The sequence below is a fragment of the Poecilia mexicana genome, unplaced genomic scaffold (assembly GCF_051168715.1).
Source record: "Poecilia mexicana isolate PSO_F unplaced genomic scaffold, ASM5116871v1 scaffold_6, whole genome shotgun sequence".
Classification (NCBI taxonomy): Eukaryota; Metazoa; Chordata; class Actinopteri; order Cyprinodontiformes; family Poeciliidae; genus Poecilia; species Poecilia mexicana.
The window spans coordinates 25,409,515-25,424,539 of record NW_028263375.1 but is presented as its reverse complement, the minus strand read 5'-3'; the positions used below and the strand labels follow the sequence as shown (position 1 = coordinate 25,424,539).

Below are 15,025 nucleotides of genomic sequence, written 5' to 3'. Positions count from 1 at the left end.
CATTTAAACAAACCTAGAGCTGCAAACAGTTATCAGTGGGTTCCAAGCTCGACCAATAAAAGAAAAGTATGCCCTGGCCCCGCCCTCCTCTCCTTTCTGCTTCCCGTCGGTCTGCCATCATCACCTGGCATCTTCGCCTTCACACGACGAACTGTATACTTTCACCATAGTACATTTTAAATCTAATTTTAAAGGCTCGGAAAGTGTGGCGCTTCGTTCATTACCCTGTTGATGATTTTCCTTCCTTTTGCGAAAGAGACTAACGTCACACAGAGGGATTTTAAACACACTGGAAAAGATAAAACTTTATTTCTCCCTTTTGTGACAATACAAAGTCAACGAGTGCAATTACAATCTCACTGGAAAAGTTACATTCTATCTAGTAGGAGGTACATAGACAGAACGCGGTGCACACCATCGTCTTCGTCGTCCTCATCACCACACCCAGGGAAAAGTGAGGTATCGACCACTACAAAGCTTCTGTGTACAGGTGGGGATTTAACTGTAAGGCAACTGTTACCATGACAACCTGGAGAGACCGAAACAGCTGTGTGCTTCCTTTGCCCCCCGCCCTCCCTCCTCCAGCTGTTTATTTATTATTTATTTCAGTACAGGAGAACGGCTTGAGCTGATACGATTAACAGTACCACATCACGTCAGGCCGGAGTAAGGACTACTGTCTACGAAACAGAAAACATCACAAAAAAACCCAGGTTGGAACATTGAAAACAAGTCAAGATTCCCAAAACATCTCTGGACGATGAACTCCGTCTAAGTTCCTGCTACTCGTCGGAGGCATATTGAAGTTATTTTCAATTTAAATTCCCTGGGTAAGACTAATGCATTTTATAACTGGTGATATGTAAAAAAAAAAAAAAAAAGGTCTTCATACAGCGCTCCAAAATATATTAATATAATTGTAATTTGGGGACTATTCTCCTGCCGCACCCTGTTAAAACTCTCACCTTCCTGTTTGCTGCTGCTGTTCTTCGCACTCTGAGCGAGAGAGAGTAATTTAAAAGCCAGAACTTGAGCTGTGGGCCAATTATTTCGCTTGGACACATCCCGCCTCTTCTCTGCCCCCTACAAGTTGATGGCACAAGTCATCTGGGGCAAGCGCGCAATTAAACTTCAGCTACTGAAAGTGGGAATTAAGTTGCTCTAGCGGTTCAGCAAATTTGAATATTATTGGAGATAACGGGGAACAGATGACGCTGGCCGCCGTTCGGCTCCACTTAAACTTCACGGAGCGCTGAAATTAAAGAATCAAATCCTCTATCTGGTTTGTTTTTGCTCCACCAAATTATTTGGAGTCAGTGGTCTAATGACCACAAGTGACTGTGTGACTTTTCTACCAAAACAGTTTTTTTTTTCTTTTCTGGATTCAGCACCTGATTCAGCCCAAAGTATTAACCTTCAGATGATTGTAGAACCGAATATCATATTTATATCTTTTAGTCAGTCAATTAGTTATCACTTTGGTGTTTCTGTAGTTAATATTCTAGGCAAAAGTGACTCTAATTTCCCTTTAAGCCATTTAAAGGTGAATACTTAGTTGTTATGACTTTGTCCACTGTGGCAGATCATTAAGTGTGTCTAAATGGGACACGACTGGGTGAGTAAATCAAGAAAACAAAAGGACAAAACAGCTGAAGATGTTTCTGCTAGTTTAAGATAAAACTCAAGCGAAGCAGTCCATTCATTAACGGAGCAAAACAGGCGGCGGACTAACAGGTACTAAAAATCAGTGTAGGTTGTTATATTTAACTCGTTTATAATTACTCGTCAATCCAAAACAAATAAATAAATACATTTACAGTGCTGTGCAAAAGTGTTCACACCCCTCGGGGTTCTTCTCACACTTTGCCACGTCACAACCACGAACCTCAACGTATTTTCTGAGAGTTTAAAATAAAATCCGGGGCAACCAGCCGCCTTTCGGCTTAAGCTCGGTGCAAATCCAAGTGTTTGACGAAGGCCTCAGGTGGGAGAAGCTGCTCTTTATGTGGCATGAAGACAGAAAGGGATTATTAAGCTGTAAGAATTCCTATTTTTTTGTTTGCCATATTTTGTGTTTAGGGGGTTTTTATGCGTACATGAGGAAAAAGGTTCTCTGACCAGATGAGACCAAGATACATTTTTTTTTGGCTACGGGTAAAACACCACGTTTGGAGGAAAACACAGCAGATCACTCTGAATGTACCATCCCCTACAGAGAAACATGGTGGCGGCATCCACAAGTTCAGACTTGAGCTATTTGTCCAAATCATTGGCAAAATAGATTTTTAAAAACACGTCACATTTTTCTCATAGGTCACAGTTACAAGCTGCAAAAAATACATTTGAGGGTGTGGTTGTGATGTGAAAAAAAAAACTCGGTTTGAACACTTTTACAAGGCACTGTTTTGTGGCTTTAGGCTTTTGATTTGTAAAACCAACAAAAAAGGGACTTGAAAATAACGATGGGCATTTTGACTCGTATTTTCCAGTAAATAACTTTTAAGTCTGAAAGCTCCGACTGGATGCGACTCTCCAGTACAGTTTTCTTCTTCCACAAAGCGGTGATAATTTAAGCTCCTACAAAGCTGACACAGAAATCCTTGGAGACCTTCTCTCGTGTCCTTTACTCTGGAACACGAACATGTTCTCTTCTCCTCCTCCTCTGTCCGTACGCGGTCTGCGGTGCTGTACATTATTGCTGCCAGTGTTGACGGGGCCTGGATGGATTTCCTGTTTTTTTTTTTCCTTTTTTTTTTTTTTAAATCATGGCTAATTTCTTACAATTATCAATTACCGGTACAGGATACAGAGTGCTCCTTATAAAGGAGCATACGGTTAATCGATTGCATCATATTGCTAATGAAGCCGCCGCTTGCGCAGCTTCAGACGAGTCGTAACATTACAAACTAAACCTTAAAAGTATCGGCCTGGCTTTTGTTGTTGGTCTGAAGGCTTGTCACCAAGGATTGTGGACGTGTTTAACTTGGCATAAAGCTTCCTGCTGCTGCGAAGGCATCCCTGATCCTCAAAAATGTTCTGGGTGAAGAAACAGAACCTCTGGAGGACTTCATGTCAGGATCATGAAACCACCAGAGGATAAACTGTGCGATGCTGTGTCTTTGTCAAGGAGGAGTTAAAACGTTTTCTTATAAGATGTTGTTTTGTTTTGTTTTTTTTAGCATCACTGAGAACACGTTTGTCTGGTTTTAACAAAAAAAAAAACAAACAAAAAAACATTCTAAGTGAGATGCTCAGCATCAACCTAAGCTGTTATATGTTCAGAAAGTTAGCCACTCATAGAAATTCTCCTACTAGTTCACATAAATAATTCACCAAATAGATAATCCACGACTGTGTCTAACTGCTACTGAACACAAAGTGACACAGCGGTGTGATAAACATCTTATATCTACTGTAGAAAGAGGAGCTGTGTCTGCAGGCCGGCGGGGTTTCAGGGTTTCCAGTTCGTCGCTCCGCGCCACGCCGGCTTGCTTTTAAAGGATCACGAAAAACCCTCTAAGAAGTAAAATGAACCCGTCTCTCTCTCTCTCTCTCTCCTCTGCTGAGGCTGCAGCTGAAAGAGTCCTCTTTGATCATCTCTTCCTAAAAAAAAAAAAAAAAAAACCCTGCTTCTGTCCGTCCTCGGGTGTTTGTGCTCATTACGTATTGGCAGTAGTCACTACAAACTACTGTGGTATGGCCAGGCCGAAGGTGGTGACGTATCTGAAGTCCACACAGAAGAAGGGGTTCTGGGACATCTCCTCTGTTCTGTATAAGGAAACCAGGTGTTGCTACTCTTCAGTTTGTCCACTCAGCACACAGCATTATTCTGTTCAAAAGGAGAAAACAACAACAACAACAAGGTCAAAATTAACCGAATTCATCTCAGATTAAGATATGACACAGTCGGGGAATTGGTTGTTCGATCGCCTGCTAATTAAAGAGCTAAATGGAGTTTTCTTGCATGAAAAGAATGAGCGGTTTATCATTTATTTGCCAGTTGCAGTGATCTTATTGCGATGTGAAAAGATGTCGTATCAAACAAGAATCGACACGATACACAAAGAGTAACATTCATCTCTTTGCCACAATGTGTTCCAGGTTAACTTGTCAATTTGTATCACAATTGTGAATCTACCTACTGCCATTTTGTCCCACCTCACTTGCCATCTCCTGTCTGTGAGCAAGTCAATTCATGCTCATCTATTTTAACTACATGTATTTTTTTTATTATGTTAAAGTAAGTCGTTCTTTATAAAGTGAAAAATGTCACGAACAACTGTAGCCATCCTCTTAATGAGGTTGCCAACAACAGTGTCTTCAATCAGAGGCTGCTTCTTGTTTGGTGTAGAACAGACTGCTGCAGGAGAGCCTTCTGCCCACAGCAACCAGCATCTGCAAATCTTTGGATAATACGAGTCACAACATTTAATTTCCTTTCCTTTTTTCCAATTTAATGGAATCAAGGGGATTAATTATCGTAAAAATCTCTTGTGTAACTTAATAAAATGGCTTTTATTTTCTGAAAACTGTGTTTTCCGTGTAGCTTTGATCAGTGTTTGTGCCTCCTTCATTTTTAAAATATAAAAACCCATCCAACCAAAACATTTATGTGCCTTCTTGCCGGTAGATGAGAGTTATTGGAGCCATAAAACCACATTTCCATGATTGGTTGCCATAGAAAATCTGAGTTGTCCCATTGAGGGGTATGAATTGAGCCACGGTTCATAGAGGATGTCCTGCCTTAAAAGGCACAATTATATAACCAAAAATATTGGGTATAATGTATATCAAAACTGCAAAAATAAAAAAATGACAAAATGGTGAAATTATTAACAACCTACTGAATGACAAAGGTTTTATTTCTTACAAACAAACCAGACGTCTGACTTGTGCTCAATCGTTAAACGTCAAGATTCAGTCCTCCGGATTCCAGCTCTAAACGTGTTGTGTGTCAGCATCTGTCAAACGACTTCAGGTACAAGTTAGCAGACATTTGCAACAGCTTTGTGCAAAGGTGATCACACTTGGTGTAATAGTCAGAAATAGTTGAAACGTAAAATGAACATCCATCACCGTCATCCATCAGTTTGAAGTTAGGCGACAGTTCTTGCCTCAAGGAGAGATTTATGATCCCTCACTTTTTTTGTTGGTGAGCTTTGGATGATTATGGAAAAGGTGGAGATTAGCTCACAGCAGCTCGGGAAGAGCCTGTTATTGATCTGAAGGCAGCTGTAGTCGCAGTGACCGAGAACATCATTGGGAAAACAGTAATATGTATCGTAAAATCAAAGGTTTGGCAGTGATTCAGAGAAGACTTAGAGAAAAATACTGTGATCAGATGAGACAAAGGCTGCGTTCACTCTGCAGCCTGAAGTCACCCAGTTCTAATTTTTTGGTCAAATCGTTTTTGTTTTTTTTGCTGTGGCTGTTCACACTGCCAAACATATGCGACCTGTATGTGTTCTACAATGTGAACGGCGGGAAAGTGTCCCGCATGCGTTCTCAGTGTTCTGATATAAAGAAGAAGAAATGCTCAGCGTTCGCCGAAGTAAACATGGAGGCTAACGGTGGAGCTTAGTTTACACGTTCGAAGTTGTTGCCCAACCGGAGCAGCATATTAACAACTTAATCCTCATTATAGTCTGTCATGGTTGTTGTTTTTCTTCCCGGAAGAAGTAATGATTATGGGTTTCTGTTTGTGAAACTGCTCGAGGAGGCTTTTGTTTCACATTAGTAAAACACTAATCCGAACTGAACCGGTGTGCCTCCGGCTTCACGGCGTTGAGGGGTCGGTGGACGGGGCCGTGCTCAGCGTCAGAGAACCTTCTTTCCTCAACATGAAGACGGATGCGGCCTTCCAGCATGAAACCAACCCAAATCATATCATCGACAAAGGAACATCAACAATGTGGCGTGGCTGAGCCAGTCTCTAGATCTCAATCCAACAAAAGAAAATAAAAATCTGTAGGCGGGATCTGGAGCTTTAAGCTGCCAAGCAGCTGTTAAAAAAACTCTTACTGCTGTGCTTGCCAACAAACGCTCCTACAACAAGAACCAAGCTATGTTTCTAAAACGGATAAAAATGTTACTTCACTCAGTGGCATGGAAGTCATTTATTTATTTATTTTTTTACTTTTATGTTTTTTTCTCTCCAGATTTTTAAAATACAGCTACCACAAAAAAAAAAAGAATGCTGATAACTCCTTTATGAAAAACCCTACAAAATCAGCAGGAGGTGAAGTAATTATTTCCTCTCTACATCTTTTTCTGCTTTCAGTGCACATTCAGACTGTCATCACAACAAAGGGAGACGAATAAGCAGCACCCCGCTGCCTTTGACTCTGAGGCCTTCTCAGGTCTGACATGCTGTCCTCGCCAGTGAAGGCGGACAGCCCCGTTTTAAATTTTCTCCACAAAGAAAAACAAAGCATTCGGATGTAGAGATGCACCAGAGCAGCTGACAAGATGATTACATGTTGCTGCCCTCGCTAGTCTTCCCCAGAATGACTAATCAGTTAAAGTAATCATATGGGATGGCTGATGATAAAACATTTAATTAACATTTTCAAATTAAATCGCTCATTTAAATGCAAATGAATTTTATTGAATAATGTGAAAATCTGCCCAAGTTAGAGATTTTATTTAAAATGGTTGGATAACTGGCTTCTGCCATCAGTTCACAGTCACCATGTGAGGAATGATAACAAATCAGTTATGTTAGTAGTACTGACGGTATGTATATGTTTTGTCTTGTAACATCCCAGCACAAATAGCTTATCCAATGTTTCTGAATTCTTGAGGATAACTCAACAATCACTTTCTCAATCAACCTTCCTGGTAAAATAAAGGTTAAGCGAAATAAAATAAAACTGAAGTTTGAACAACAGAAACTGGCCGGTGCATTTTTATAAACAGTTATCCGTTCATGTTTTGCTCAAAAGCAGCGGTCGTCATTGAGCGTTTCAAAAATGTACTACTCTCCAGCACCAAGGCTTGCTGGGAAAACAGGGAAACTTGATGGAGAATATAAATAAATGAGAAATTTGATTTTGCCAGTATCTAAAAATAAACAAGAGATCAACATCTGAGATAAATATGGTTGACCTGAAGATGGAACCTATAAGAACACATAAGGCCTCCGGTCGGTAGTTTGAGGATAAACCATAATGCTGAGGAACACAGTGGATCAGATGCAGCGCTGTAAAAACACCTCTAGTGCTTTTTGCATTTAGATTACATTACAAACAAACTTTTTGAGGTTTTATAGAAGCCTGCTCAGAGCCCACCAGAGAAATGCAATTTGGTTGAAGTGTTAGTTGAGTAGCCAGAAAGCAAATGTTCACCGCACTGTTCAGATCATGTGAAATCCCAGTATAATCGTTTATTAAATAAATCAAAATTTGCGGTTGAATTTGAACAAAATGTGAAAACACTTGGAGAGGTTGCTTATTCGTGAAGGTAATGAAACCAAAAGTGCCAACACTTTTGCCTTGTTATTTGACTTTCAATAAAATGAGGTACAAGTCTTAAATTAACATTCAGTTAAAGTTTATTTTCTGTTTAAAACATCTAATAAATGTATCTGGAGTGTCTTAGCAAATCTGGTACGACTTTAGAGGAAACGTATTTCATTCAGTAGGTGATATTTAATAAGACAGGAAAATGAATCCATTCATGTATCTCAGTTTTATGTGCATGACTAAATGACCATGACAACAACTCAGCTGGACGTCAGAGAACAAGCAGAGTCCTCAGTCACGCAGACTTTAAAAAAAAAAAAAAAACACGAAGCAGATGAGATGTTTCTGGATATGCAGTCAAGGTAATTTCAAACAAACTGCAGGCAGATAACAAGCAGATAACTAACGGAGCTTTTTACTCTCCTAAAAGCCGTTTTATTACTCAGAGGGCCACAGGTCTGCATCATTAAATCCCTCCGTCGATACGGAGACGGTTTGGTTCCTACCAGACAACACAGGGAGGCTTTCGCTTTGCGGCTGACACCGTCTACGCTTAGGAGCTGGTGCTTCTTTGAGCCTTTTGGTCAACATTGTTCTTTATATGGGGGAGAAAAAAAAAAAAAAAGCTTATTGGTTTTTAAATTCAGCTCACAGTCAGAGAACAGAAGAACCAATAAAACGGGGTTTGCTCTGCTTTTTCTAAAAGCTATTAAATTTACAGGAATATTTTAGGAGTCTGTAAGTCTCGTCAAGACTCCAAGCCCACCTCCGTCCTACGAATCACATCCACCGATCTCTTCTGCTCAAATGAGCCGAGCCATGTGTACGCCGGAACCGGGAACAATGAGCTTTCCGCTTTTCCGAGAATGGGTTTTGTGTAAAAGCTGTTTTATTCTTTTTTTTTTTTTTAGAGGAGTTCAGTTTAAAAGCAGTTGCAAACTGGCGAATAAAGATGTACAAGTAAATCAGAAGATCGTCAAAAAGGGAATTTATTTCAGGAATTCAAAAATTGGAAACTCGGGTATGGATTCATCCTACACTGGGATTTAAATTCCAAATGTCCATATTTTGTGTAAAGAAGACAGGTGGTTTGACAAGTAAGGAAGTCATCTACATTAAACATGAAGAAACAACTCTAACCAGAGGAGCTGACATCAGGTTTCACTTAACAGCCTTTCAAATTTGCAATTTCGAACCAACAACTCGGCATTGTCAGGTGCGTGTTTCGCTTAACGAAACGAGCTACATTTTTAATTATTTCTAATTTCCTGAGCTGCAAATCCGTGCAGGCCAAAGTGAAATTTTAAATACTGCAGATGTCCCACGTGTTTTCATTACTGCAAAAGCCAAATGTAGCATTTTCAAAGGCCCAAACCTGCTCGCCCTTCTCTCTCCTCTCCCTTCGACAGAGCTCTGCGTCCGTCTGTCTTTGTAGCATCTATGATGTTAATTAACTCACACCACATGGAGAGCTGCATTAATTGGACAAGGTCTTGGCGTGCTGCTCCGTGGACAGACAGGCCAGGGATAATATTATAATGCACCGTTCCATTATTATCACAGAAAACCAACCGGCGGGTTCAAAGATGGACGCCAATGTGCAGCAGGCAGAGCGAGGCTTTGATCACGCTGTGGAAAAGAAAACGGGGGGGAAAAAAAAACAAAAAGGTAAAATGTTGTTTCAGCCTCCAGAGCCTGAGTCTGAGTCAGCTTCCTGCAGAGCAGATGTTGAAGTGCAGGGGTTTGGGAAGCTTAAAGTAAGTGATGCAACGCCACGCAAACGACGACGATGGCGAGAAGATTTACTACACACGGATGGTAACGCTGAGTCACTGCGGGGAGCTCTGCTTGGAGACGCCTGGTGAGTCAGGTGCGCGCGCCAAATATGGCCACAGATGTCATTTCGCGTGGACCGGTCTCTCCACACGGCGAAGCTCAGCTGGCCCGCTGAGCGCAGAGCCCAGATCGAGTGGGCGGATGTACTGCTGCTTCTCAGCGCAGAGTGACTTATCAGTCGCCAAGGGACTCAATATGGAGCTCTGGCTGATTTTGCAGCGGTGTCATTTAATGTTGCCCAACATCTTATTCCTTTCCGTTTTATATATATATATATATTTTTTTTTTTTTTACATATGACTGTCCTGGCAGATGCTCGGACTGAATGAAACCAATAATGAGTCATGCATTTTTTTTTTTTTAAATCTGCTGCAAAACAAACACGAGCAAGGAAACCTCTAATGTGTCTCATCTTACCGCTCGAGATATTTCTGCAGCACAAACCAAATCCAGTCGGACTTTAAATGTCAGCAGCTGATCAGATCATTTTTGCAGGATCTTAAGAGTGGATGCTCTACAAAGAGAATATAAAATGAGTTTTGATCAAGTGCAGACGATTCTCAGCGCCAGCTCCTTTACAGTCTTTTGGAGCTTTTGTGAAACCCAGATGGAGGTGAGCTTCGCCAGCACCTGGATCTTGAAGTGGACAAACTGTCACGCCTCGACCTTTTTCGCACTTTGTCAGACTGCAACGACAAACTTCGATGCATTTTATCTAATAATAAACCATTAGAAAACAGTGCAACATTACGAAGTGGAAAGGACGAGGAAAGAAAGTTTTCAAAGTTATTATGGGTGCTCATAGAACTCAACCCACCCTGACACAATGCCTTGCAGCAGAGTAGCTGAGAGATGCATGGAGGAGCTGGAGAGATCCACAGCTCAGGTGGGAGAATATATTGGCAGTATGAGTGACAATAAGAGTGGTGAGAAAAAAAAAATACACTGGTCAGAAAAATAAACAAAATGTCTTCAGCAGAGAAGCAGGAGTTCACCTTCAAGCAGGATAACAATCAAAAACAGCCAGACTATGATTAAATGGTTTGTATTCCTTTGTTAAAAATGACTAGTTTAAGTCAAGACCTACATAATAATGTGTAAAAATCTCTATATAGTTAAGTCTGTACAGCAGTAAAAGGCGCTTTAACAAAACGCTGACATAGGTGAGCTGAACACAAATGAAGGCAACATTTTAAATCATAAATCAATTTCCTTCCACTTCACAAGAATTTTGCAATACTTTGTATTAGTATATCACATACAGCCACACCATGCACCGGAGTTTTTGTGAAGAAAAAAAAAAGTGAAAATGTTCAAATATGACCAGATTTGTAACATCGTGTCCCGTGTTGTCTCCTCGTTTTAGCTCCTTTTGGCAACATAACATGAAGTGAGTCTGTGGAGCAACGATTCCACAATTATTTAGCAAATTCTATCTTGAGGTTTTTTTTTTCTTTCATTCTGAGAGGAACAAACTGCCTTGATTGAGAATCTTTAGTTTCTGATAGACGCCTTGCTTCACAGACCTGAATAGATCAATCAAACTAGCTGCTCTGATTGTAGGAGCTAGCCGTTTCACTGGCCACGCTGTATGCTAATGCAGAAAGAAAAATCAGATACAAGCTTTAGGGGGAAAAAAAAAAAAAAATCAATCACCATCTCCGATGTTGTTGCCATTAGGCTTCCCATTACCCTGAGAGTAAACTTCCATCTGCAGGCAATTTCCTGTATGTAAAGAACCGCTGCACCGCTCCAATAAAACCCAAGATAAACCACAATATCGGGTGGACTCAATATTTTCCCCTTGAGCGTAATTTGCTGAAGAGCGAGGATTAAGTTTTCTATATTTGCTCAATCCGAAGCGAATATGTCGAATGGCGGAGTTTAATAAACGGTATCCATGGAGAGAAAGTAGAAGCGCTTTCTCAGGCCGCCTACGCTGAAACCTCCCAGCAGATCCTCAGCAGTGCAAACCAGCCGGCTCCCTCCGCAGAAACTTCGACCGGATCGCCGTACGGTGTGCACGACGCCCGAGTTTCAGCGCGACCCGGGTTTGTTTTTAGATGCCGCTGAGCCAGTTTTGGGACTTGACCCACACTCTGTTTATTTACATTTGGCCGGTCACATGTTAAACCAAGTGGACCCAGTTAGTTTCTGAACCATTTCCCTGCAAGCCTCCCTCAGGCGGAGGGGGTAGGGAAAAGATCCCCACAGATAAAACAAGGGGCCGCCTGATGACGCACTGCGTGGGCATCATCCATTGCGGCACGCTGTCGGCCATTTTGGTTGCTTAACACTTTTAAGAAGAAGTGTGAGCATTATCAGCATTCAGAGGAGAGCTTAAACGTGTGAAACTGCAAACGCGCGCTTCTAATCTCGTCCTGAGAAACTGCCTGTGACTGAATTTAGCTCCAAGCATCTGTCATGTCGCTTTAGTGATTGTTCAAGAGCTGTTTTAGGTTTCGATAGGAGCCGGCCTGCTGCTTTCTTTCCTCTTCTTTTTCTTTTTTAAAGAAAGCAGAAACTATTTTTATAGCAACACGTCTCAGACAAGATATGACATCAATCTTGACCAAGTTAGTGTTTGACTTTTTTTTTTGTTTAAGAGCGTTGACGTTGGCTTCCCTTGTTAAACTAAACATGCACTGCCTTGTAAAAGTGTTTACACAGCATAAAGTTCTCCAGATTTATCACAGTACGACAACAAGCTTCAATGTGCTTTACTGGCTTTTAACTTGACATACCGACACAACGTAGCGTACGTGGTCCTCACAACTCCTTCACTTGCTACTTCCAGCTAAAATATAGAAGGCCAGACTGCGTGACGTAATGTTTACAGTGGCCAACCATCCGGCTGGTGGATTTAAGGCAAATACACTGAAAATCAACCTCTCTTCTGTTTTAGTGTCAGTAATTTCTTGCCGTTAACACACACCCAAAGCAAACGGCGTTTACGCGCAGACCACTGGGTTTCAGCCAGTGGTAGTTTCTTCATTACCAGAGATGTAGAGCAAAACTCAAAATGCAACTGATGTTTTTATGCAGTACTCTTGAAATAAGACAAAAATAACTTGAAAGTAACTTTTCAGCGAGATACATAAGCTTGGTTTGTAATAATTTGTGAATATAGATTAAAGAAATGTACTGGTTAAACTGGCAGATTTTTTGTTTTTTTATTTTTTTTTACGTAAAGCAGGAAAAATGCTTTTCATGTTTGCAGAAGAAACCAGACAAAAAATACTTGCAGCACAACACTTTAGAATATCTGACATTGGTTTTTATATGTAACGCTCATTTTTAGGCCAAGTTCCCTTTGGTTCTATGTAGCTGGCTTGATTTAAGCCCGACTTTTGATGTATTATCAGCCAAAATCGGGCTCATATTTGTGGGTTATTGAACTTATGTGAAACAGGCTTTAGTGGTGGCAGCATCATACTGTGGCGGTTCTTTTTTTTCATTAGGAGATTCAGAGAATATGATCAGAGTTAATAGGAAGACTAGCTAAATGCAGAGCAATAAATAATCTGTTGGGTTTTTTAAAAGATTACATAAATAGGACAACAACGGTAAACATAAAGCCAGAGTTACGATAAAAAATATTTCATTTAAGCCACATTTCTGTGCTAAAGCGATCCGGTCAAAGTCCAGATCTAAATCCAGTTGGAAATCTTTACAATTTCCTTAATTAGTGGAAAAACGTCCGATGGTAACCCAAACATCCCAAAGGAGAAAGTCTGGCGATTTCTCTGTGGATTGGAGGAAAATCACAGAGTCTCTGATAAGAAGAACTAAAGCCGGTGTTCTGTCAGATAGCCCTACGCTGTCAGGATAGCATACATGCAGTCAGTACGCATGCCCGCGCATGCGCATTAAGAAGTCCGACCGTCAGTGGAGTTGTCAGTTCAGCATACGCAACAAGTTATGACGAAAATAAGTCATTAAATTGTTTATAATATGACATATTATGATAACTAGATGAATATACATGCGTTGTCGTGTTTTCAAAGTGTATTTAAAGCAGGTCTGGCTGCAGCTGCAGTCAACTACAACACACGCCCGTGTAAAACTCATTAACCCACTTAACCGCTAAGTCAGGATGCTATACTGCTGTTAATAACAAAGTGTATGATGATCTACGTTATGATCCTATGTTGCTGATTAAATAAAATCATATGGTAATGACAATGTATACATGTCCGAGGTAAGCGTACGACTATCTGACAACGTATGCTGATCTGACAGAACACCGGCAGAGACGCACCAACATCTCTGCAGCTGCACTTATAATAAAGCACAGTTCCACAAATTGACTCTGAGAGCTAAATACAATTACACACCACACTATTCAGATTCAATTTGCCAAACATTTTGATCATTTTCCTAACATTTTATAATTACACTCTACTTTGCAATTGCAGATGTGTGCTAATTAAACCGTGCTAAAATTGCTGAACGTGACAGCTGAGGGTGTAAATACTTTTACAAGGTGACATGGTTAACAACATTAGGTCCCCCTTTAATCTGTTGTATTTCAATACTTTCACACAATCCACCCAAAAGCCGGCACACAGGCAGTAGAGAGGAGCCTAAGCCAGCCTAGGATTGATGAGTCCCATCATCCCAAACAGACTTCGTGTCTAATGAGGAGGCTCTGTGGATCTGTTGAGTCTAAGTTAACCACGTTTCCACTGGCAGAGCGGTCTCCAGATCCCCACTCCTCCCGTCTCTGGGTCCAACGCAGTCCACACCGCTTCTCCGAGTCATTTGTCAAACCGTCGCCAACATTAAATTATCATGGCCCAAGAGACGCCGTCTACCTCGAGGAAGAGACCGAACCGCGGTCAGAGAGATATGGGCGCGCCGCGTCCGAGACGGAGACCTGGATGAAAAATCGCCCCTTGCAAAAGCGGATGTTTGTTCGGGCCGCGTTCCCTCTATTCTGCGAGCTTTATCATCAAAGTTTGAACAGTGTCTGGCAAGAGAGGAGGAGAAGATCCCCCCACCCCTTCCCCCCCCACACCAGCCCTCCGTTGTTCACTCCAGGTGTCGTAAATCATCTCGTTTCGTCTCAACTCCTCTCACTTCTGGGGCTGACGCACCTTGAGTCTTCCTGACTGCTCTCAGATGCAATAAAAATAAACACAAAAAGGATGAAGGATGGTGTTTTCCAGAGAAAACACCACTGAAAAAAAAAAGCGGTTTTTATGTGACCCAGAATACTTTCATTTAGCTTAAAGGAGTTTTTTTCAGACCTTTTTCCTAAAAACTGGCGCTGGATGAACTCAAACTAACAGGCACTCACAGACATGGAGGCTAAACGCTCTGCAGGAAGACATTTATTAGGACAGAAGGATGGGAATCTGTGTTCCTGGAAGATTTTTATCTGCTGTTGCCTGTAAGCCGTCTGCTTATCTCCATGTTTGCTCTTTAAAAGGAACTCAACTAAATGTTGAGCTGGATGCTGGAGCCCCTGTTGACTTCTCAGGACGTATTCTGAAAACAGTTATTTACGCTGCTAGACCCGTGGCCTCCCCGCCTTGTTGCTTTTGAAATAATAAAGCACAGACTACAAGGAAAACAAACAAAAGAAAATATATATATATAAATGTTCTTTTGAAAACAGGGATAAACAACATTTCTGAAGCCAGTCACCTCACTGGTATCCAAGCATCTGCTTCATTCTCCGTTCTCTTCCAAATGGCAACGGTATCCATGTTGGAAATATG

General features: G+C 41.2%; 1 protein-coding gene across 1 annotated transcript in view; it reads right to left on the bottom strand.

Moving 5' to 3' along the window:
- Positions 1–278: 278 nt before the first annotated feature.
- The window catches only part of shisal1b (shisa like 1b), a 51,760-nt gene continuing 37,013 nt past the window's right edge, over positions 279–15,025 (bottom strand). The window contains exon 5 of the mRNA XM_014987453.2: positions 279–3,829. Within this exon, the coding sequence (XP_014842939.1) occupies position 3,829 (1 nt within the window). The 3' untranslated portion in view covers positions 279–3,828. The remainder of the gene's footprint in view (positions 3,830–15,025) is intronic.